We start from the raw sequence: 26027 nt of genomic DNA on the forward strand, positions 1-26027 counted from the left end.
GAACATATTTTGTGTCATTAAAATTGATTAAATGTCAACACAGTTATGCCCCACATTTCAAAGTCCAAAATCTGTAACATCGATCGATTTTGTTTTGGTAAAGAAGGGATTATGTCACTCATTTGCATATATCGATCGCTTACTTCCTTCTACCGCTGTACCACTATGGAGGTACCATAAGACCACAAAGCGCCGTAAGACCTGCCACATACACCGAACAAATAAGTTTGTCAATCCCTCTTGACGGACTCGAGTATACTTAGCGGGAGAGGGGCTCCCCAAATAAATCGGAAATCTCAACTCGTGTTATTGTTTTCTTCGACTTTCAAGGTTTCCCCCAGAAACCAAAAATTGTGCAAGAGACGCGAAGGGTAGCCATCCGCAGAAATGAACATTATTACAGCGTGTGGGCTCGATAACGCCAAATTGATGATAAAAACTTACCGAAAACATCTCTCCGCGGGAGAGATTCCTACTTGAACACATACTGTAATTTCCATCTGAAAAGTATCGAGATAACAATGTGATACCTCGACATCAATACGTGCTCGATAGGAGACGTCTGTAATCGGATTTTGTTGAGAACGAGGCATCGCTGTCATTAATTGAAGGAAGCCATACGTGAGATTCTGTAACGCGCCCAGCGAAGAGAAGCCACCTGTTTTATTTTTTAGTAACGAATAACACATAAGATGACTTGTAAAATGCTAATGAGCGACATCAGATAAACTGAATAACAGAGTTCCAGTAAGTTCATCTTTAGACTTGATAAGTTGTCTACAGTATGATTGCCAATCTCTTCTGACGGCTTTTTAAATGAAGTATAAATGTTTGTAGACTATATCTCTCCGTAGTTTGGTATCCCACAAAACTTACTGAAACAACGGAGAGATTCTAGACTTGGCCAGGGGGACCTCCAGAATGCAAATGTCTGAGCGAAAATACGTAATATCATACAGGGACGATCAGCGCAGACACCGTTAATCATGAACATGCAAGAATATTTTCGTGCTGCTTTACGACAGCGAACTTGAAAGCAAACCGCAAAATCAATAGTGGACGATCCGTACCACACCTACCACAGTGTCTAATCAAATACGAGAGATAAGTTTGAAGATAAGAGATAAGATTGCCTAAATCAGTAGCTGCACATGTGTAAACTAAGTTCTAGAGCTGTTATTCCCTGTATTCCAGACTTCCCTCTCAGCATTATTTGTTCACCTAGTGGACGTCATTCACTTCCATTTGACACAACATAAAATTTGAACTCGATTTTCCGATTGACGTCATGTTTGAAGTGAAGTGTGTGCATTCTCCAGGCCAAATTAAACAACGAATCCTTGTATTATTCCTTTGAATTCCTTTACGTCGCTTGTCGTCAAGGGTTTTTGGTCAAAATCGACCTCCAAGAAACTTTATTCGAAAGTTTTCAGTACCCACTTTATTATTGACTTCGAGTTCGCAATCATGGACCTAAGCGACTGCACACTCTCTACCGCTGTGTGTAGACATTATGATGTTGTTCTTTCCTTGTTTTATTCTCATTGTTTTCAAGTGACAATGGTGCTCTGACCAGAACACATGCAAGCAGGTTGGACATCCAAGAGAACACTCCTCAAATACCAGCCCATCTTCGAACACTGCATGAAAACGCAATAATACAGATAAATTCACATTAATGAGTTGCCTGTATTATAAAATGATACACGTGAATTCACATGAATCCACATGAATACAGGCTTGCTGAATACAAGCAATGGATTATTGACTGTATTCATCTGTATATGCATTATTCAGCTAATTACAGGCAATAATTCATGCTAATACAGTAAGTATTATAGCGTTTTTATGCAGTGTTCGTTGTGCTTTCTTGCCAGAGGAAATATTATTATAAGGAAGTTATGCAAACAATAGGGCTCGTTGGCATGCGACTTGCAAGGCATGCAGGCCGCACCTTTGTAGCTGCTAGAATATTTTGGAAATTTTATCACAAGATTACTCTTTACGTACACGACCGTGACGGGAAAACGCACGGCCTTCGAATTCAGTGAACTTCTGAACTTGAAAAAGAACATCAGCTTAAATCAACAGGTGTCTATTTAGATATATTACTATTCAACAAACCAGTTGTATGAGGTGGGTCTATCCGTTGGGAAAAAAGTCCCTAGGGGTGACTGGCTTATTTATGTGGTACATTGTGATGTCACCCAATATCGGCAACGAAGGGCAGCGGGACGGATCGATAACAGCTCTTATGCAAATTAGAGATGTAAACTGAAAAATATCGTGACCTCACGTGATTGCATAATCCACGATATAGTCAGTGTTAAAAAATATCCAGACAAATCAAGACACAATTATCTGGAATAAGGTCAAGCTAGCTTGGTTGAGTGGAAATCTTATATGAATTATGATAATCGAGGTATAACTGTTACCATGACAACGAACGGAAATTGTATCAGCGACAACAGGTTCTCTGCTTGAACACCTCCAGATAATCGATCTTTTTATGCATCGGCGCTTGCTCGATGGTCGCTTTTAGTCTAATTGAGTATTTCACGCTTTGAAAATTTTCAAAATTATACAGTTAGTTGAAATTTTCTTCAAATGGTAGCAAAACAACATGTTTTCTCCACTGCGTAAGCTGCTCTGTAATATATTTCACAAGTGCCGCTGTTTGCAGAACGGATTTTGTATTGTATTTATCACGGGGAGGTTGGCTGTTCCCACAATGCCTTTCTCGAGTTGACAACCATACTTACAGGTCAATTCATCGGCATAGAAACCGTCTGCTTTTTCTGTTGACGGGAGAGAGGGCCGTACGAAGGCTTCGTGTCATTGTTGGGGGCCGTCGGTATGGACGTTGGACACACCGACGTAGTGGCTTATTGTTCGTTGATTCATTCACTGTGACACCATCGCCCCCTTTGTGGAGCACAACAATTCGGGGAACAAACACGCGCATTGAAGAGGCTCAGATCGTCGAGAGAGCATAAAAGGGTGACGTTACAAGCAGCTTCTCTTCAGTTGCCCGGGACAGACGCTTGGCTTTAGCATGTATGTGTGAAAGGCGTCTAATTTGACATCAACATTTAACCGATCCACGCTCGACAAAACCGCAGTTCAGACAAGAGAGACGCAGGGAGCGAACATGGCAGGTAGACTTTTCGACGCGGTGTCCGAAGTCCGCTTCCCCGAAGTGAGATTGCTGCTGGATCTCGGCGTCAACGTGAACTGCAAGAATTCTCTGGGACAGACTCCCGTTGTGAGGACATTGTTTATCGAGGATGAGAAGAACCGAGATAAGATGTTCCGGTATCTGGTGCGACGAGGAGCCGACTTACTCGAGGAAGACAACAACGGGAAGACTGTGTTCTTGTACGCCTGCCAGAGAGGCAGGACCCGACAGGTACACCGCATTTTGAACGCGGTCGGTGCCGGCAGCGTGAACTTAAACGGCCGCGATGCAGACGGCAACACTCCGTTACTGTATGCTGTCAAAACCAATAACATGGACTTGGTCAGGCTGTTGGTACAATTGTTAAAATATTATCATCTTAGCGTGGACGTCACAGATCCCGACGGCTGCACCCCTCTCATCCATGCCCGTAAGTTGGAACTGACAAACATTGGAGATTTTCTTTGCAAAGAAGGTAAAGCAAACCCGTATATAGCAGACAACAGGGAACATTGGAACGCTCACGAATGGGCCGAATATGCAAAAGAAAAGCGGGAAGTCGACGAAAAAGAGAGAAAAAGAATACACAATTTGATATTTCCACCTGTTACTAAAATTCGAAAGAAACCCCAGAAGGCGCGGATAATTCGTCCGAATAACGGCTTGAAGTCGTCTCCACCCCTCTCGCTGAAAGACGCCGATTCGGACGTGACAAGTTATTCGGCCCCGGAGGTGCTCAGCGGAATGTCAACGGCCCGTTCGTCAATGTCCAGTTTCGGTTCCCACCTGCGGAGGAGCTCGGTGACGTCGCTGCCGCTGATAACAGACAAGAGGCCGCTGAACAAATCAGTGGACTCGGCGCTGACGCTTCTTGAGATGGCATCAATACAGGGCGATCACATAGAACACGTCGACCACTTCGTGAGTAGCCAACCAGACACTAGCAAACTTAGAGCCCAGTACAACCAACACCACCACAACAACCACCACAACCATCACCACTTCGGCGGCCAGGGACACGTCACGCTACTTAACAACCTGTTCTCTGCTTATGCCGAACAGCAGACCGAGTCCTTCCGAAAAGTTGCCAAAATAGTGAAACCTAAAACCCCGCCGAGGCCGAGTTTGGGCAAGAAAAAGGTGTCGTCGTTGGCAATTGTCTTCGGGAGGGACAAGCAACACGACAGGGTGCAGAGGATGGCTCTGCGCAAGGGCAAGAGGGGGAAGGGAGGCGAAAAAGATTTCAGAGGAGAACAAAGATCCAAAAGATCCAGGGAAGCCAGAAAACAAAATGACGGCAGACTAGGGAACGGATTCGAAACCACATTGGACATCATTTCTGAAGATACCGAGGAGACCATCACGAGAGACAATAGGAGGCGAAAGAAAATATCCGCTACCTTCGAAAATCACAACTCACAAGTAACGCGGCCAAAAGCGATAGTTGCTCAAAGCCACTGAACACCGCTGCCATCTTGTGTATCGCGGCAAACCTGGAATCAGAGGACACGTGCTGTGGTCTGAGGACATCTGTTCATATGCAGCGTTTGTCAACATTATGGCAGATTCTATTTACAAATCCGTCCGAACGATACATTGACATAACTAAAGCCATTCCATTTAAAGAACGTCATCTGGCAATTTCCTGATTCAAATATAAACGTTATTTATTTTTTCAGTTCAGATTTATTTAATCTTGCCGGACGTTCATAAATACCAAGCATATATTGGACTTTTCAATTATGAACGTTTTTCTACAACTAACATCAGAGGAATTGCCCGAGATAATTAATAGTTAATTGCCTTCTGTGTTTTCGTCGACATGTTACTCCAAGCCACAATTATTGACCACTGTCGACCCGTACTTTCGAGAAATGTGCACTTTTGGTATTTCTGTGCAGAAGGGCTATTGAAAATGTCAGACTGCTGTTATTGTCGCCTATTCATAGCAATGTTAAAGCATTGAAATATTTTTTAATATATTTTGTACAACAATAAAGAGCTGTTCGTTTCTTAGTAGAAACTATTTTTCGCTTCTTGTGCCTTGTGTCATGAGTGTGCACGCAGAATTAAGACAAAGAGTTCTCGTCCGTTGTATATTTAGGGCAAAATCATCCCAGGTATTATGGGTTTGACCTATCCGTGAACTGGTGAAAGCCGAGAGGTATACCCGTTGCTCAGATGGTTTATTGCTTTTATGTCATAACGGTATGTTGAAATCCTGGCATGAAAAGATGAAAAGGGATTTTTTCTCTAACTGCAAACTCGGGCGTTTTATATCACGAATATCGTGAATACAACACTGTTATAGTTTCACGTCTTGATCAATCAGGTCGCTAGCTTCACCACCGATATGTTGGTATGATGTAATTTACAATGCATATACAGTGGTTACCAACACACACGAACTAGTGTCTGCCATTTTTATCGTACACTTAAATCCCCCTTGTAAACTAACAAGAGAAATCGCGTTTTCCCAGACATTCACAACCACAAATTTTAGCTTTCATACGTGTGCAGCTTCACGGATTTCATGATAATTACCCCAATAATACACCATGCAGAAAACGCGATTAGAGCGTATTTTGGTCTGCAAAGTTGTCCTGTGTCCGTGTGTAAATTTCTCCGACACTAGGTTTATTGTTTGCTGAAGGACAGCCAGTTGAAAAGTTCCCAGTACAAGCTTTATAACTATCAAAAAGGCGGGTGAAGCCATATTAAGTTGACAACAAAGGATCAGCCAGTCTGGGTCGCTCATACGATAACTTAATTACCCTTGGTACATTTCAACCATTGGTATTATCAATTTCATTGTGTTGTAAGTCCTAAAATACCCCCGTAATTCCGGTAGATTTTTACCCTTTGGTTCAGGGGTTCAACGAATTCATGTTGAGGGATTTTCGGCGGCGGTTTCAGTTCGATACCGTGGTAATCCTTCGTGACCCGAGCAAGCACGCCAAAGAGATCGTAAACAGCGCTAAGTACGTGAGCAAACACAACGGTGCTTCGCACAGCTTACGGGTTTTAACTTGACCTTCCCGTACGTGGACACAGGTTTACCTTGTCGTCGATAACCACACTCGAGTAAAGGTTAGACCAACATGGAGGTGCTTATGCCTGAAAAGTATACAAAGAGTAGAAAGTAGGGGATCGATTCGTCGCAAAGCAGTCTCTTGGGACAGAATACCTACCCGACTGAAAAACTGAAGTAGTGGATGTTTATTGGGCTGTGTGCGAAATTCACTCGTATAAGACCATAGCACAATATTCCACAAGTCAGGGCCTTCCCGTAGCTCAGAATCCATGAAAAACAACAACACAAACTCAGGCTGAAGGTAAACATTCCCACGGCCGTTGTTCTCGATTGAACTGAACATGCCTTTGGAGCACTTCAAGGTGAAAGGTGAAACTCGGTCACTCTGATGATCATGGTACTTTAGCTTTCAATGGTTTTATTTGTCTACTAACGAAAACAGTCATTTCAATCGTGTATGGAAACGATAACAAGCTTGTAGAGCCGGGTGTTGGCTGTCTAAAACGCGAAGCTTAAAACTAAATGGAAATTTATGGTTCAGATTACTCTTATTAATTTCGAATATTGTTAAGTTGGGTCATCTTGGGACCGAGCCAATTGGGTAATGCGCAAATCATGCTTCCAAAAATTACATACATTACCACAACGTAAACATACGCGTTCCAATTTGCCGGACGTGGAATCGCTGAATGTACTAATCATATCAATGCGCTGTAAATTGTGATCCTCTTCTCTCCGCCCTCTAGAAGAGAACCACTTTCTCTCCATTATTCTTCGCAAGATGGATCGCTACGGTTGATCGATGGGAGCGAGATTACACTCTCAACGAAATGAAATCAGTAACAGCGTATGGAGTATCGATTTGACAGATTGGCATGACTAATTGTCGATTTCCTTGGGAATGGACGTTTTCAATGCCATCGGCAGGTTCATTGTCCCAGGAGTGTTTCTATTCTGAAAAATCTAAACATCGAGAAAATGCCAAGACAAAGTGCGTGTTATATTGCAAGGAAACGATGCACATCGCCTTTAGGGTATGAGATGTCCAGTGTTGTTGCTCTTTCCCTTGTTCTTACTCTTGCTTTAACGCCTCACTGGCCTCGACCGTGCAGTCCCTGGAGATTGCTCATGTTCATAGCACCAGCGACGTGCAGACAATGAACTGTTACAGAGAGAACAATCATCGATTCTTCGGGTTTGCAAACCGACCTTAACACCTGTGTAATATGCTTTCGGGGTCGTCTGTGGCCATGGAAAAAAAGGGTAAATTTACAAAGTCGACGCTCTGTTACACTCTAACATCCCATGGGCTTTCCTTTGTTCATGTTTTGCGACGCAAACATTGACAAGTAAATGTCCAAGCAGTTTAATACCTTCGACAGGTAAATTTTACCCTCGTATCCTCCGGATGTTACCATTCAGTCTTTCAACTCAGTCTGTTTGTTTACCTGGTCCAATATCACCTTATGCATATAAATACGTTCTGATTTTATTTCTGCTGAATAGATCTGTTGTCAATATCATCACCTCTCTTTGTCATCTTCTTCTTTCTTGTCTCGTCATCTGCGCCCTAACCTTTACCCTACACCACAATGGCACGATATCCTTTCTCAACACCTCAATGCGTCTCAACACTCCATTCTCACCAGGAACTGGGCCTTTACTTAATTGTGTCTTTCAAAACCTGTCATCGCACTTCCGCAGTTGAAAAATGATATTTTGTTCGGGTTCTTGGCTACACTACGTCATGCGGTAAAATCGACCTTGCCGTTGGGTGAGAAGCCCTCAGTTCAACTTGAATGCTAGAGTCTTACACGCAATGCACGTACGCATTGATATTTTTTTGTGAAACCACATACATAGTAAAGATTAAAAACCATTGCAGCGTGAAATTCAATTCAAGTCTGTGCAAACATACAATGTTATTCAGCAACGTTGCTCATAATGACACGTTACGTTTCCTGTCGTTTCATTGAAGTGCATGACTGGAAGATTTTTTACATAGTGTAATATCCACTTCTAAAATGCTGCTCACTTTTTCATATAGTTCAAGTTTTCACGGAACACTTCATTCAATCAAATATTGATCCATATATACAGGGATTGAATTGGTATAGTACAATCGTCAATTCCGTTGAGATTTCTAATTGTCAAGGAATTATATTGATGGATATATGTGAACAGCAAACCACTTAAAGTAGACATTGCTATAAACAGGCCCAGGGTCACCGGCATTGTCTAGTTTATTTCGTTGCAAGAGTGCAAAGTCAATTTTGCTAAGAGTTATTTTATTTATTTCATATTTACTTTAAATAAAATAATGAAATAAAAATAAAATAAATAAAATAACTCTTCCGGCAGTGAGTGCATTATGTTTTAGCATATTCTAACAGACAGGGCTGTTTTCATTCCGTAGTCGTTTGCATTGTTTCATTCCTTCTCCTAATGAACCCTAACAGTTCGGATTTTGAAAGATCCGACTCATTTTATTACCGTCCCTTTTCACACGGCTGCGCCTGTTGGAAGCAATCAAACAAAGGCGTTCACATTTAAACGATATAGCCTTTTTATTTTCCATGCGCGATTCAAATATGTTGCGCTATCAGTAATTTGAAGTACAGTAGCACGAGTGTAAGCATAAAAGGTGAGTTGTAATATTTCAATATTCATTATTAATTTGGTTTTTTATGTTTTTTAATTTTCACGGTCAGGTTTTAGCTGATATCAATAGAGCCTTGTGAATACACGTGTTTGCACGCAAAATGTACTATATTAGCAGAAAGGTGATCTAATCCAAGAAGCTGCAAATTGATGTACTAACAAGATGTTCGTAGACAGTAGGTTCCTCTCAGAGTAATCTCTCATATGTAGCTTATTCCTTTTAAGAGGCTTCTTGTATTGAGAATCTCTCAGTTTTTATCGCCTTCCTATTTCCTTTATTCGCCGTGTTTCTCTGTCTAGCCATCTCTCTGTCTGACTTTCTCACAAGCACACGAGCATATGTCGGGCTGAAATCGACTACCATTGTGTTGAACTCGATCAAATACAATATTCATTCAATACCGCTTTACATTTTAAAATTATTTGTCTTATCCTGTGTAGCTTTAAAAAATAAAAACCAATTTTAAGCAGTGAACCTGAGGTTCGAATAATCAATACAAAATGTATGCGACCGTATCGACGACGCGTCTCCACTAGTACCATGCATGAGCAAACTTCATTTCCTAACATCTGAACATATACATACAATACACAAAACATGCATCCATCAATCCATACAGCCAGCCAGTCAGTAAACTTGTCACCTGGCAACCATCCACCCAACCCATACGCAATATATGTACATGTTCGATTTTGCAGTCCATTGCTACTGGAACCTTAGTAAGTACACAGATATTGGGCTACTCGTCTGTGGGCTGTCGTAGTATTTATCTAGAGACAGGTAAACCATGCATGGCGCGTCACGCATCTCTGAATGCATATTATAGAAAATATTACATTTGACAAATAAAATGCGCCTTGTTTTACAATGACATATTTCTCACTAAACGTTATTTGTGAGACCATCACGTACAGTATATACTTATATATACATGTTCTATACTTGGCAACCTGAAAATGTGTGCAAATGCTAGTATTTAAAATTCCATCATCAAATTCATGAAACTGACTCCGATGGGCGAGAAAATGATGCGGTATCAAACGCATACAAGTCGTTTTGTGGCAGCGATACATGTGGATCATTACTATGATTAGCAGGTGTAACTCGGGAAGTCTTCTTCACTGCTTATTAGTGCTGTGATGTTATTAAACTCATACAAACTCACTTGTTCGAGACTATCACCATGGTTTCACATGAAGTTAATTAAGTCCGATAGGATTCTCGCTGTGTTAATTTCGGAACGGAAATCGTATAGAACAAATAATAAGTGGGTAACGTCGAGCGGGGTGTGGTGTACGTTTGTTACGCTGATAACACTAGCAGAGTTCCGGGTTTGAAATAACTGCGATCGGACTTAACTATATCCTTTGCACTGTTTTGTTGGCTGTTATGATCAATTTTGTTAGAATGGGGAGGAGGCATATTGGCAGGCTTTAAAGATTACTTCCTTACGAAAAAATCGACAAAAGAAAACCGACGTTTGCCGATACTCCGCTTTGTGAGCGTCGACGACACTGTGTACGATTTATTGAGCCGTAATTTCATAGAATATAATTCATAACTAGGTGCAGGAAATTGCATTAGGACGCGCACAATTTAATGTTCGCGTTTGATGGTGTGTGATTTTCCGCCGACGGACTTGAGTTAGACTGTTTTTTGAAGACAGCGAGAATTATTTTACGTCTTCAATAAACGATAACAATCAGAGAGGGACTCTAACATGTTTGTTCATCGAGAATGCTAGGAATGTCAGAGATTCTCTCCTGTATAATCACCGCCCTTTATCGCCATTCTTGTATACATCTTATCGTATCCACAATCCCACCAGTGCCGTATCTAATCAATCTTATCATCGCTGGTTGACTGACGATCCACACAATCTACGCAATTTCCGGTACAAGTATAGAACATACAAAGCAAAACTCACGTGCGCTGTTCAAAAATTAAGGACTGAAATTCCAGCTATCGATCGTAAATCTGATTAGAAACGATGAAGGGAGCATAATTATTTTCTTTTTCACTGATATTTTCATGGCGTACCAAATCTTTTCGCTCCCATACTAATAGTATGTATGTATGTATGTATGTATGTATGTATGTATGTATGTATGTATGTATGTATGTATGTATGTATGTATGTATGTATGTATGTATGTATGTATGTATGTATGATATTGTACGAATGAAATATTTCAATTAATAGATTGAACAATGCCGCGATAGCTGTGCCCTCACACCAATATTTGGACAGCCAGCTACCCCTGGGCCTCTGCTTTTGGATGAGTATTATTTAGATCCTTCAAGCTGTAGCTCTCTGAGACACTTGAAAATGTTTGCTGCTGAACAAGGCGCGTTTCCTAGGTGCCCTCACGACCAAGCAAACAGAATATTGGCGCGCAACACAGGGATAGTGAATACACCATACGTGCTGGTAAATTCAGGACAAAGTCAGTACAGTGAATACTATACAATCCTCATTACAAGTAATGAAAAGCCATAATTGTCGCACTTTTTATCAAAGAATCAAGCCTCTGTAGGCGAAGCAGCATTTTCTAAATGAGCATAATTACCGAACATTCTATTGTGTGTTATAAATTGCGCCAAATTTCCTGTCAGTAGCCACGATAAAAAGCTCCACGGATGGACTTTATTACCGATAAAATTGCTCGCATTTTCCGAAGTGGACCATTAAAAGGCAGCGATAATCAGCTCTCAGGGGAATTTACCGACGTGCACGCAATAGGTCCGTTCAATTGGTTACCTCAACCTTAAGCGTTGTGTAAAGCGTCTGTACAAGATGAAAGCACTCACGGTGTGTGTTTCGAGAGAAATGAACAAATCCTGAGAACGTGCGCTGCATAAATCAACAAGTCGCTGTAAACATCTGACGGTGTCGATTTCAGCTAAACCTATCTTTTCGATAACCTATGTATTTCAAGGTCATGGAAAATGCAGAAACACGCGATTAATAATGTCTGGATTTTTTATTGTAAATAGTTACTGGTGACATTCTCATGGAAAAATACTAAACCATAACCATGTAAAATATGGTCGAAAGGGTTTAGAGACCTATTATTAAACAGAGATATTTCGATGTGCAGTATATAAGATGATCGTTTATCCTCTACTGATTATAAACAAAATATCAACACATATTCATAAATCAACTGATTGGATGAATGAAACAAATGTTCACAATGTTAAATTTTTGTCCTCATTGATTATGCTCTGATGCGATATCATCCTTCGCTGTCATCCGTTCCTGACTCACGTGAGATAAGACACAGTGTCGGACACTCGTTAGACATATTTCGAGATAGCGAGGTTACTGGCATGTCAAATTATACGAAATTGACAATGGCAAGTATTTGTCCAGTCCCCCATGGCCACCGGCGGTTGTATGGTTGGAGCATGAGTTGTGGCTTATTTCATTTTGAAATAATTGTACATTAGTGTGTTACCCTTTGAGATGGAGATGCCATTATAATTGCACATATATGCAAACAATCATTGCGAACATTTTAGACCACCCTTCTTGGCCTTATAATGAGGCATTCCATTCATGCAATAATTGAGGTAGTACAGGTACAATACAAGTAAGGTAGAAAGACTCAAAATTTTGTTTAAACTTTCCATACGGAAACTGTAAGTCTTTGCTTTTCGAAATAAAAAATAGAAATCGAGGATCACCGCGCAAATTTGTTACCAAAGAAACAAATCACCGTATATTCACCGACACTTGAAATTGAAAATGGCCGTCAGCCCTGTATTAAATATTTCGATTTTCATAAAAGTACGCCTCTGAAAACTTTATGTACTCCACGAGTTTCAAAATGAGGCCCCCACAAGTGGTAGATAAAAAAAAGTATTGTAATGGTTTGAGAGTTTGAATATCTGTCACCAAGGTACATTCTACAGTAAGACTGAGTGAAAAGTAAAGATTTACAACGAGCACACCGTCAGGGTTTACTGTGATCATTTTTTTGAGTTTAAATAATCAAGTTGCAAACAGGAAAAATTCATCCAACAGAGGTAGTATATCAAATTTGCCAATTTTGACATTCTCGCTTACATAGATACGTCGATACACAGTCATGTTTCTATAATTTTGTCTAGATCCATTTTGTTTCTACAATTTCAGCGTTTCTCGAGTTACTTAGCGTGCCATGGACGCTACAAATCCCGCGCATTTCCACTCAATTGGGACTACATGACAATAGTGGCGCCACGAATTCCAACACGGTATCGACAACGTGGCGTACCTCGTTCACACAGTTACAAATCCACCCAGTAACTTATTCTTCTCATGGAGGAAATCTGCGTGCTAACGCCATGTTCTTATTGTATCGCAACCACTTTTCATATTGAGCTGTTGAATATATCATTAAAGTTATTCTTTGCGTAGATCTGAAACAATGGAATTTGTAGCATATCTAACATGGGACAGTGTAAAGTGATGAGGCTCATTCGAAGTCGCGCCATTCTAATCTTTGCGGCTTCCATCTCCACAAAACTACGTATCATATAAATAGCTGGATATTTTCACTATGATTCGATGTCACTGTTACTGTTACTTTACTAAATATTTTCATTCCATTGCTGGTACCGAGCTGCACGTCATGGCCGCAGACTCGGTCACCATGTTTGACCAAGACATACATTTAATTCAACTCTATACCATAAAACGTGTTTCTCATCACTGGTTCATCATTGTTGTACATCGAGACAGTTCCTCCTCTGACATTTGGTTGTTTTACAATACAGCAAGAATAACTGCTATAGTCTTCATTTAGACGTACTAGTATTCTATGCGTACGGTCAGGCGTTTTGCATGGGCTCTGATGTATCTCGGTTCCGAAGCTGCAGTAAGCGCGGATATTTGTCCCCCGCTGTCATTGTTAATATTCTGATGTCAGCATCTCTTTTACCGCAACCTCACCAACCGTGAAAGAAAGGCCATATTCTCCCAAGCTGTATGCCATACCGATAACTCATCTAGTAAACTTTTGACTTGTCCGGTATTGCTTCTGTACATACGGCCGAATCATGCCAAATGCTTCATTTCGGGGCCTGCCATGTAATTATTTCGACAATATGAACTTAGTTTTATTGTGCAAGCAAATCGATTTGCCATGTTCTGTACGTAAAACTTATATGCAGATTTTCCTCGGCAACCAGAATTCTGGAATTAATTGAGCCTCGATCCAGGACCACTGTGCTGACTAAGACGGGCAACATCTCCCAAGGTCTATGGAGGTACTGCAGACCCTTAGTAAGCAAGATTTTAATGAAGGGCGTTTCCAGGACATTTAAAAAATAATGTTTTTGTTTGAATTTGCTTATTCACTATTGACCCATCTACAGACATTTACAGGTCAACCACCTGTTGGAGTGGTCTTGGAGTTCATTGCAAATTAACAAAAAAATTGCCATTTGATCCAGCTGTGCGTCAAGGTGACCTGTATGGCGGGGTTCCAAATTGCAATTACAGAAGAGTGTGAAACATGTGAGTCACTGTTCGGTGACACGTGGTGTTACGCATGTCGGGCAAGGATACAAAACTGTCTGAATGTCCCTTTCTCACGCCGAGCCCATATCATGCGCTCAGGCGAAATCAACTCGACAACATTACAAATCATCATATAGAAAACTTACATGTGATACAAAAATGTAAAAAAAAGCGGCGAATTGTTTAATTCGCAAGATGATGCGATAAGTCGACGGTGCAAAAGATTAGAAAAAATAATTTCAGCGTATGAACTGTCTTCCTTCAATCATATGCGTCGCAAATTACTGCTGTTAGATTTATATGACGTCATCGAAAAACCACATCAAATAAAAAGAAGCGTACTAAACGTCATCGTCGGTTCGTATCAAACCATCAATACAATAAAATACCACCGGTACACACCTTTTGACTGTAATATTTAACGAACTTGAGAAATCTTGACTAAAACATTATCTGTCTTAACAACCAGTGCCCAGTGCCTGAAAGAGCACATAAAACGGTCCATCCGCTTTTTCAATCCGTGGCAGGAGGGATCAAGAAATGACACAAAGAAAATGTTTGTTTCCAGATAACAATAACCGATCTACACTATTTTTAGACTTTATTTAGCCATCAAGGCAGGTAACTGCACTTGCCAAAGAAATAAGTTTTTATATCCGGCCTAAAATTTTTGTGGAGATTTTTCTTTCCTTCTCAACAGTAACAGTTCGGTACTTGACGAAATTGGACGCCGTGAAAAGAGAATATTTACCCAATTCAAGGGGCTCTCCATCAAGATTTTTAATGGAGTCATCAATAACTTCAGAACGCTTTGAAACGCTCCGCGTGCTCTTGGGTATACGTACACCGCCAAGCTACAGAAATTATTACCTTCTCGAGTGATATTGTTTAATTAAATCATTGGGCAATGCGCGACCTCGAACCGTTGCAGACGCTGAAAATCATATGTCAATGGTACAGGCCTCTTTGATAATTTGTGTCCTGACCTATCGGTTAGGTTTGTGTGACGGAAAAATAATATTTGTAGTAACAAGTGCATAATAGACGGAATCGAGTTGAATATCGCGTGGTAGCGTAATTTCCTGTCGCTTTCTCTTTACCGACATAATCTTTCGTCACATTCGCCGGGATGATATATCACCAGAGAAACAGTTACACTTGTTTCCGCCCGAGACACGTACGACGTGTTCGTTACATCCTGGGCAAAGGGATCGGTTTTCGGAGGGCGGCATGTGTTACCCAGCACGACGACGTGCGACGCCACAGGTATGCCCGTCCACGCAGTCGCGCAAGACTTCCGGCTAACCAAAATATTAGTGTTACATAAGAGAAACGCGTTTGTTCAGACGGATTAATTTCCTTCAGGACGTCATCGCCTTGATCATTTGGGTGACTGCGAGTTAATGTGTCTCGGGAAAAGGTGCTAAAACCCCTCAGGTTTCATGAAGGGGTCAATGACTGGAACGATGCCATGGCAAAGGATTGACTGACAGGAAAAATTCAGTCCGGCGCTGTGGACTCAGTGTTCAAAACACATCACTAAATTTCGGATTTTCATTCGATTTTAATGAAAGGTGTATTCAAACAAAACTTTAATATATTGAACATTTCGATGTTTCAATATTCATTTATAGTAAAAATATTATGGCGTTTGATAATTACGACTTGTAAAAATGATTCTCTATGCCTGGAGTCATCGTCGATTCCCGCTCAGACGACTGCCACATACGAGACACAACGGAAACATGTTGTGATTCAGAAAGCGCCCTCTAACGGGCAAAACGTGGACAACCACCTGTTGATCAAACCAAAAATGACACGGACGGTATTGCTATTGTAACAAACTGACTTTGGCATTGGCATTACAGCGGGAAATAATTATCGGTTAAACAACAGAGAAATACAAGGAATAATACAACTTTCTTGTGTTACTGCATTTAGCCGCCGTTTAAAATTCGTCGACACAGATAAATAGTTTTGACTGGAAATAGGCTAATTGTAAATTGATTGATTTGATTCGGAGTTTCAACGGCTCGACGATCAGTGTAGAAGAGGGTTTCAAAGCGAGCGGCACGTATCGTAATATCTAGAAGTTATCATGCAGTTTTTTTTTCGAAAATGCTTGACTAGTTTTAAACGGAATGATCGATGAATCATGTCGATAGGGTAATTTTTGAGAGCACCGAAGTTAAATATTCACTCATTGATAGAATTGCAGTCGAGGAGATTGTTTGACAGATCAATACGTGAGTCGTGTTTAGTGCAGAAATAATTGGACAGAGAAGCGTCTCGATGCTAATTTTATCGCAAGAATGATATTGTGTCAAGAAATACGAAAGTTCAGGCCAGTTAATGCTTCAACAGAGATCGGCAACGAAAGATCATTGCTCACGCCAAGCGTTTCCCGCGTTCTGCATTATGTAATAAAGTGTATATCATCATCTTCATGGATTGAATTCTCTACAAGGGATATATATCACAATTGTTGTTTGATTCATAGAAAAAATATAGACTAAGTGATGCCCCTCGGATTTGCTATGCCTTCAAGAAAACTACTAGTATCAGCGATGCTCTAGAGATATGAAGAACTCCAGCCCGGAATGATTAGATCACGTGCCATCCCCATGAACAGCTTTGATTGCTCGACGTTTCGGCATATAATGACGTAATGTTTCGTATGACTTCTTGTCTCTCTACATCAACATTCCTTGAGATTTTGGGCTGGTCATTTTAAAACGCATTTCTAAAGAAAAAAACGGGAACAGCAGATAAAATTATCATCCGAATTCTGCGTCATGTCAAAATACAGGTCAGGTCAACTAAAATTACAGGATCTATCCCCTTGATGCTGAAACGGCTGAAGAATTATTATTTCATATTTGGTGACCTTGTTTTGAATTTTTCATAACGCTAAGCTTCTGTCTGATCGTTTCGGCCATTTACGTGTATATATATATATATATATATATATAATATATATATATATATATATATATATATATATAGATATAGATATATATATATATAAATATATATATATATATATATATATATATATATATATATATATATATATATATTATATATATATATATATATATATGACGTCAGAATGAGAGAGATCAAAAACTGAAATTGTGATTTACCTGTAGCAAGCGGAGATTAATATCGCTGTTAAGGATGATACTCGTCATAAAATCCACTTAGGACCTCCCCGAGGCTTTTTCAAGTACTTTCCGGAACGAATGTAACCAACGTAGCGGTGATTTATTTAGTCTGCAGCCCGTCATTCGTGACCAAGCGCTATTTAATTTCACCAATGTATGCAGATCTGTCCAGTCACAAATGAATTACAAATAATGGCATTTTAAAGCTTTTAATGGGATCTGAAGTAAGTACTAGAAGATTAGGATAAAACAATTATTTTAACACCAATGGCAATAAATCATTGTTGTATTTATACAGTATAACAAGAGTGATCATGGAACATGAATGGGGAGTGTTTCAACGGGTAACTTGTCTTCCCCCCCTCCACTGTCTGTAGCTTGAACACGGTCAGGTCATAACGACACTATAGAGGGCGTTGTGCATGATTGAAGGCAAATGATGATGTCGCGAGCCCTTTTTTATCGTGATCCACCTTTTTGGAAGTTTTAAGACGGTTTTGTGTTGAATGAATGGAACTATCAATTATATTTTAATTAGGAAACTCAAGGAAAAATGACCATCAGGGCACAGTTGGAGGGGAGACTATGGTTAGTGTTAGCCAATATTATCCATTTAAGCACGACTGTATCGTGTTCGACAAACAGACAATGGAGCGTGAGGCGATCTGCCCACATGCGTACATGTATTTAATTCTAAGGTTATTTCCGTCCTAAACTCATATAGAAGCATCACTTTCTCCATGCCGAATCAACAAGGTGAGAACTTGTTTAGCGCCCCCGCCTCTAACATCCATTCAGATCATTTGGCCACATAATTTCATAGGTGAAAAATTTTCTACTTAAAAGTATGAGTGCACTATTGGATTGTTAGGGTTGAGGTAGTAAAATACTGGACAGCCTGGGTGAGGATAGAATTTTCCCCTTTTCAGCCTTTCTAACTTAGCGAATATTCATTCACACGACTGCATGGAAAGTGAACCAAAAATATGTGGGATTTTTGATGGAAATATATAATGCTCTTTCTGCTTGTAAAGCTATGTTAAAATCTCATAGAGTTGTATTCTAATAAATTCTGCCTTGAAAAGAAAGTTTGCAAGCCTTAGCCATTAGTCTCATCAACGCCTTCAAGACTTCGCAGTGGTGAGCAGAAACGGGGCAGCCCGCAGCATATTGCCTCAATGTGTGGCATTGTCGACGTTGAGGGCGTATATACACGACTTAAACAACATTTCAAGCGTTTAGAATCGATCTTTTTTATTCGACGTAAAGTACCTCACAGTTACATACAATGAAAATGTTAGTTTTCATACACTGTGATCGCAGTCGTTTATCTCCTGGCGTCTTTTTCGGCCTTTAGGATATCCTTCTTCAGTGGCCCCTGTTTTAAAGAAAAATAATATCGTCAGTCTCTCAACTGTATACTGCTAGACATAGCATTGTCATGCGTTATACTCTCGACAGTCCCTCTCGTGCCTACTTTGCCTAAAATACCGACGTAGCCAGTGTCGTTGAATAGGTAAGAATTATGCCTTTCACAACAGCCGAGTGCCGAATGCTCGAGGGTGATTTGCGAGCAACTAACGTTTGAGCTGCACTTAACTGGCAAAGGCCATAACGGCACAAGCGGCTATCGAAGGGGTTTAAATGGATGAACATCTCCCCATGACCCTTGACTTTTGTCATAAATAAATAAATAAATAAATAAATAAATAAATAAACAACAGACAGTACTACATTGTCATTTTCTATATTAATGCATGATAAGCTGTGTTCTGAAAAACAAAAACTCTCACAAAACTCAAGATTTTGAGATTTCTTTTTAACGCAGGAAAAACAGATGAGTAAAATCTGCAGTAGTGATTTACATATGCTCATTAATATGTATGCTGTAATAGGTTTATAGGGTCTTCAAGACAAAAGATATAAAAGTCGGTGACACGGTGACGCACTTTGCTACATTCTAGTTTTGAATAAGCCGGGTGATACGGTTTTACTTATGTGTGTGATAAAAAAAATTATCAATGACATCTCATATATATTTGAGTTACCATGAATTTCTGTTTCTCCTCCGGTGTCTGGAAGCGACCATGGCCAAACTTGGACGAAGTGTCGATGAACTTTAAGTTGATCTTTTCAGTGGCCCTACGTGACGTCTGTACAAGCAGGGACTGTGCAGTTGCATCGAAAATACAGAAAAATAACCATGACACCATACAGCAGTTGTTCAATATCAGGGGGTTATAGAAGGATGACGAAGTCAAACCGAAAATACCAGCATATCATCATTGCACAAAAAGGGTACACTTGCAACATCAATAAAAAGTGTCAGTTATCTGACAGTGGGTTAGGCGTTGAAAAAAATATTGTGCGTTTCCGTTAACAAGGCATCAAGGAATAGCCTAGGGTAGTTCGGTCGGGAATATTTTTATTTTTTTTATTTTAGTGTGAATGGATTCCATTCAAAAACAGCAAATTTGGCAAAATCGTGCGTGAATTTTTAAAAGCGTAAAATGTATAGGTCGGTGGATTTTAAGTAGTTCGGGTTACAGAAACACGTGACATATTTTTATTCAGCCAAATGAAGGCTATTGCGCGAATATTTCTTCATATGGTTCTTACCTTGCGCAAAGTGAGTACACGTTTCTTCGGACCCACTACACATCCCTTGAGCATCAGGAAGTCGTTCTTAACCAAACCATAATGTGGAAACCCTCCCTGAAAGAGTATTGCATCAGGATAAGTTCCATTTAACGCAGACAATACGTTAAAATCAGGTTTTTAGATTCATTTGCGTTACTTAGTTTACCACCTTTACTCAAAATCACTTTCATTTAATACCACCACGTTGGCTGTTAAAAACTAAGCATTCGGCTATTACTGTCGATTTTTAGCTTTTATGGGATCGAATTCAACATGAAATGTGTTTCGTTGATTCTTTTTGGTCCTCAAGTTTCAAGCAAAATTTGACAGTATGTTTGCACATTGTTACATACCATTGGGTTGATCGATTTCTCCGTGTGATCGAATTCGGTGTAAGCGTTACTGATGACGAGCTTTCCATCCTTGGTGTGGTATCCTTTACCTACACGGTAAATCTTCTTGTTGATTTCTGTACGGTGATGGTACCCCTTCTGACCAGCACGGGCAACTCCGTAGCCGACACGGGCTGGATGCCAGGCACCGATACAGGCAACTTTACGTAGACCCTTGTGGGTCTTACGAGGAAGTTTCTTGGTGCCCCAACGGGAGGTCACCCCTGAAGGATGAAAAAAACAGGTTTCAGATCTTTCAGAAGTGCAATCAAGGTTAATAACCGAAAAGTTTATTCAACAATTGTGACGTGAATCTCATTAAAACGAAGTTCCGAAATAACGTCTTAAAGCTTAGTCATTGCTCTGAAAATAATTGCAATCCCTCTTCAAGGTAACGCATGGTTCTCAACATCCGGGAAATCAGAAATTTGCCTCACCTTTGAACCCTTTGCCCTTGGTGACACCAATGACATCAATCATTTCGTCTTGGACAAATACTTGGTCAACAGGGATTTGGGACTCTAACTTCTCACGTGCCCAGTCCACTTTCTCAGCAATACTGCCACCATTCACTTGGATTTCAACAATGTGTGCCTTCTTCTGGCGCTGGTTCATCAACCGCATCTATAAAAAATTAAAGACAAAAGAGTCAAAGATGCTATGAAAATGGGAATGTTGCAACAGTTTGCGACTGATGACGAAACCGAGGTGTTCACCTTGACATTGTACTGATAGATGCACTTTCTCAACACTGAAATGTAATAAATTCAGAAAAACGCTTTCGAATTAGTTTTGTTCGAATAAAACAAATGAATAAATATATGCCCTTTCGAGAGTAAACCGACCTACCTAATAAATTCGAGTTGCAGGCTCTAAAATGTTTCCAGCATTTTCAAAAACAACGCAAAATGAAACGTGAAAGATATACACAACAAAAGTCGCCGACTGGTCTACCCATATGCATGTCTCTGCAGCATGTTACATGAAACACTCATTACATTTATTATCTTGACCTACTGGACGTCTGTATGAAGAGGTCATCCAACATGATAGCGTATTTAGTTTCGTGTTTTACATTCAGGCGTCATTACCCAGACATTAGATAGAATACCGACAGCAAGCAAACATTTGACATCACTTGTCTCTCTTATACACTAATGATTGCAATATTGGAACGAATGCTTCTGACCTAAACGCGACACACTAAGAATTCTGTGACCGGTAGCTCGTCCATCTTTAGGACAGTGTGAAAGCCGGGACATGCTGTGCTCTCAAAGCTCCACACTTGTAAATGTTCACTTTTTCAAATGTTAAGTATGACAAATAACCGCAGCTTAAATCGTAAATTTCAACAACTTGAGATGTTTTTGTTATTAACTGACTGAGTTACTGGCTGTAGCCTGGTATCCACTTCTGACCTACGCTGAATGAAATCTTGGCATGTTTTATGACACCTTTTGTGACCAACAATCGACAAAAATGGGCTTCGCTTCTCGAAGAGTAAACAACTCAAGAGTAGAAGGGTTTGTATACAGGCCAAATCACACGTACTACGCTCAACCAAACGATAAATATCCCTCGATCTCGAAACGATATAGAACAGAGTTCAGTATACTCAACAGACCGGTCTGCAGATCTGAGCAATTCACAAATTTCTGCTCTCCCAATTTCAGTTTTGTATGTTCGACGCACAAGACGCATTTGATTGCTAAAGAAGTCGATAAATGAGCAACCCGCAAAGTGATAATAAATCCAGTGATAAAAATTACCCTCGAGTTGTATTTGTCGGGATTGTTAAGCCATAGACAGTGGAAGGATCTTCCGCAGATGGCGGAGCGGAAAAACATTCCACTGTCTATAATGGAATCTTTCCATATCTTTGTAACAAACTAATACGACAGCTAAGCCATTTTGCGTCAGCCACGCCAAAAAATCACGACATTCAGTGACGTCATACCTGAGTGTGTGCGATTACTCTGATTGAGGAACAATACTTCTTCATAGCTTTGAGATCTTTCTCAATGACTGCTTTGCCAGCATCGTCAGACCACTTCTTGGAAGCCTTGGTGAATGCCTTCTTCTTAGCACGGTACCTGTGTTGGGGATAAATGATAAAACCACGCTGGGCCTCGTCAGGAAATCAGAGAGGAGGCCCGGAACTGATAGCAAACTTCAGGTTAGTCGCATGTAATCACACGGAACACGATTGGAACTAATTTGGGACAATTGGATTTTCATATTTTGCAAATTTCTCATAAGTGTTAGGTGCCATACGACTTAATGGTGCAATATCGCAAATTACTCATAAAAAATGTGTAATATAAAAAGAAAAGCAGATGAGATAATATTTGTAGATTAAATAGACATCACTTCACCATCCAATTATTCCAAATTAGTTCCAATCGTGTTATGGAAGTATTATGTAGACACCCAATCTCTAGATCTGTTGATGAAATATTTCCTTGCCAATAGACAAATAGCACAAATATTAACAGCTTTCAGGTTGTTTTTATTGACAACGATCTAAGAGTTGACCATTTATACAAGAAGGGGCTTTACTTCTGTAGGAGTTCGCCAATTCAGAAAATTATCTGTAGACCTTTAGTTTTATGTTTGAACATATTTGTATCTTTTTCATGCAGTGACTCGACAATTTCTTGAAAATGCAAACATGATATAAGTGTGCAATTTTTACATCAGACGAGATGTAAGAATAACAAAACATGTACATGGTTAATTTTGAATGTGTGCCTTGTACGCCAATATTGTATGTTTTAGTACTTTAAAAACATTTCAAGTAAGCTATAATATTTTGTAGAAAATAATGAAACCTGTTTCAGATCAAGGAAAGGCTATTTATTGATTAAGCTTTTTTTATTTTCGGAAATGTTCACGCATTTTCGGTACATCGTTGCCGACGAACTTCTTGCTGAACATTAATTCTTAACGTCACTACGACCATTTGAAGTAAATGCTATGATATTCTGATATCAGCACAATCGAGACAGTCAACATCGATCATTATCGAATCACCACGATTTCAGTAATAGTTAAGCCAACATGGAGAGACCTCTGTGTCAGAAAAACATTGCCAAAATTATGATTGATCGATTGAACTTTGCATTTCACGACAACAAACCACGAAAGAAGTCTCACCAATTTTTATAAAATCGCCGTCTGCACGATTCATCGAGATGCTCAGCCCATACAGTCTTCAGAGTTCGTTGACCCCTGGGAGTATCGATGTATCCCACAATTCCGACGACTATCAACGGTGGAGTTTCGACGATCGTCACCGCTTCGACAGTCTCTTTTTTGTTCATCTCTGAAATGTGTCGTTTATGCACAGTGATATCAATGTGTGGTGCATGATAACACCTAGGGTCACGAAGGGCCAAGAAAAATTGTGAGCTCAACATAATTTTGATGACATTATAAAGTTTACAAGTTTTGTAATCATATAATTTTAGCAGGGGTCACTTCCCATACATCTGACGCAACATTCTTAAACTTTAGTGAATTTTTCGATGAAAAGTGAGAACATCTCCTAGTCATCTCATCGATAAAGTTTTGACACGTAGTATAATGGTAGTTACACGAGCCTTTTTCAACTTCCAACTTTATTGTTGGCAAACTGAATTGTTAGTCTGGAAAAGATTTCACAGGTCAAAAACACATTGCATGTGATAGCGCACGATGCATTGCGTTTGGACATAATTTCGAGGGTTATGCGTTAAAATTAACTTGTTTGTGGAACAAAAAAGAACGAAAATATTATCAAAAGTAACAGTAATTGTCTCTTTCAAATGCAATGTATAGACCACTGTAAGAATGAGTCTTGGGAGAAACGGAAGTTTACATGATAGAAAAGCAATAAATTTCTACGTGCAGACTTTGAACAGTATTGCACAAAGCAGTGATATTGTAAGCGATAGAATAACAAAGTGGGGCGTTTCATTGAGAAAAACAATTTTTTGATGAAATCACGTGAAATGCTGCAGACATGTGTATCACGTGACAAACCGCCGACACGATTGGTTCTTTATAGCTATGTATGCACCGTGACTGCTTTGCCAGGTGATTGTTCCAAATCCTGTTACTGGTGAAGGTAATAGGTTCCAGAATTTCAACAGTTTTTCAAGATGATGAACCTTAACTTCATTAGACCATATGGAAGACCTGATCTGTCGGCATCGTTTATTCCTTGCCAATCAGATGCGCTAAATAGGGCACACAGTCCATGTAGCCGACAATGAGATGCAAATGATATGCGGTCAAGGTCTCCTCAACTAACTTCAGCTGGTTCTTCACTTTCTACTATTTTTATATTATTTTTACAAAGGCACAGACTTATTCTACCTGCAACTTAAAACTGATAGTGATTTTGTAGCTCATTCTTTACTATTTTTCATAGTTTTTGGTAGCCGGTAACAGACACTTCGTGTTCGTGTCGGCTACATGGACGATCTGCCCTAAATAGTCAGGTGTTCATCCACGGATTGAAGGCATCCATGCAAAACATGACAAACGAACAGAAAATGAAAACTCACTGGAGCCTGGTCTGTCTAGGTCCCTGACGATGTGCGTCATCCCAGCCTTGTAGCCGATGAAAGCCGTCAGGTGGACGGGCTTCGATGGGTCATCCTTCGGGAAAGCCTTCAGCTTTCCCCGGTGTCTTTTGCATCTCTTACGTGGAAGGAACCCCAGGGACCCGTGGCGGGGTGCAGAAAACTTACGATGACTCTGAAATATGGATGCATACTTTATTGCAGCGATCGGGACATTTGTTTGTTGAAATACAAATTCGCGGCTATATAGATGGCGATATTCAAATTTGCTATTATGCACATGGCGTCACTGTTTACGCGTGATTTGGATAATCGACTTAAATTATGCAATTTTAGTAAAATGTTCCGGCAATGCACCAAAATGGTGACAAATCGTAAGGAAGGATATCATTAGGAATCGGTCGATTTCAACGTCATGGATGGATGACTGTATTTTAAGGTCGGATTTTGACGATTTTCGAAAGAATTCGTCGCAGGCGCACTCACCATGTTTTCAAGGCAGTTGAAAAGGTCATCACGATGTTAGTTAAGCTGACTTGTGACCCCGTTGCCGCCGAGTTAAAGTAAAAGATGTTTATCATTGAAGAGACCTTTGGGTCGAATTTAAAAGTTACCTATTACCGAAAACAATCCATCGTATGGCCATTGAAAATATTAAGAATTGTGTAATCTTCGCATTATATTGGACTACGAGACTAAATTATTTCGAAGGTTCGTATTGCTCATACGAAACGGCAAAATGTCAATAAAACACCGCGGAATGAAGAACTTACGATTGTAATGAGCACGATGATATAAGGTATTTCTGGGGTTGGTTCATGTTAACGGCACTTTAAGTACATGCGTTATCATTTACCCTTGTAGATAAAGGATGTGA

The 26027-nt window shown here is 40.0% G+C and overlaps 2 protein-coding genes across 2 annotated transcripts; one reads left to right on the top strand and one right to left on the bottom strand.

The window, feature by feature from the left end:
• Window positions 1-3151: 3151 nt before the first annotated feature.
• LOC139152226 (ankycorbin-like) lies at window positions 3152-4639 on the top strand. Its single transcript, XM_070725367.1, has one exon. It carries the CDS (start codon window positions 3152-3154, stop codon window positions 4637-4639), a length of 1488 nt encoding a protein of 495 aa, XP_070581468.1.
• Window positions 4640-18778: 14139 nt separating this feature from the next.
• Window positions 18779-25320, bottom strand: LOC139151040 (large ribosomal subunit protein uL3-like). The gene is made up of 8 exons (XM_070723564.1): window positions 25133-25320; window positions 23739-23907; window positions 22540-22675; window positions 21020-21206; window positions 20544-20806; window positions 20170-20265; window positions 19599-19718; window positions 18779-18928 (listed from the first exon to the last, which is right to left on the bottom strand). Exons 1-8 carry the CDS (start codon window positions 25170-25172, stop codon window positions 18878-18880), a joined length of 1062 nt encoding a protein of 353 aa, XP_070579665.1. The 5' UTR covers window positions 25173-25320; the 3' UTR covers window positions 18779-18877.
• Window positions 25321-26027: the final 707 nt, after the last annotated feature.

This window comes from Ptychodera flava, chromosome 15, assembly GCF_041260155.1.
Source record: "Ptychodera flava strain L36383 chromosome 15, AS_Pfla_20210202, whole genome shotgun sequence".
NCBI lineage: Eukaryota > Metazoa > Hemichordata > Enteropneusta > Ptychoderidae > Ptychodera > Ptychodera flava.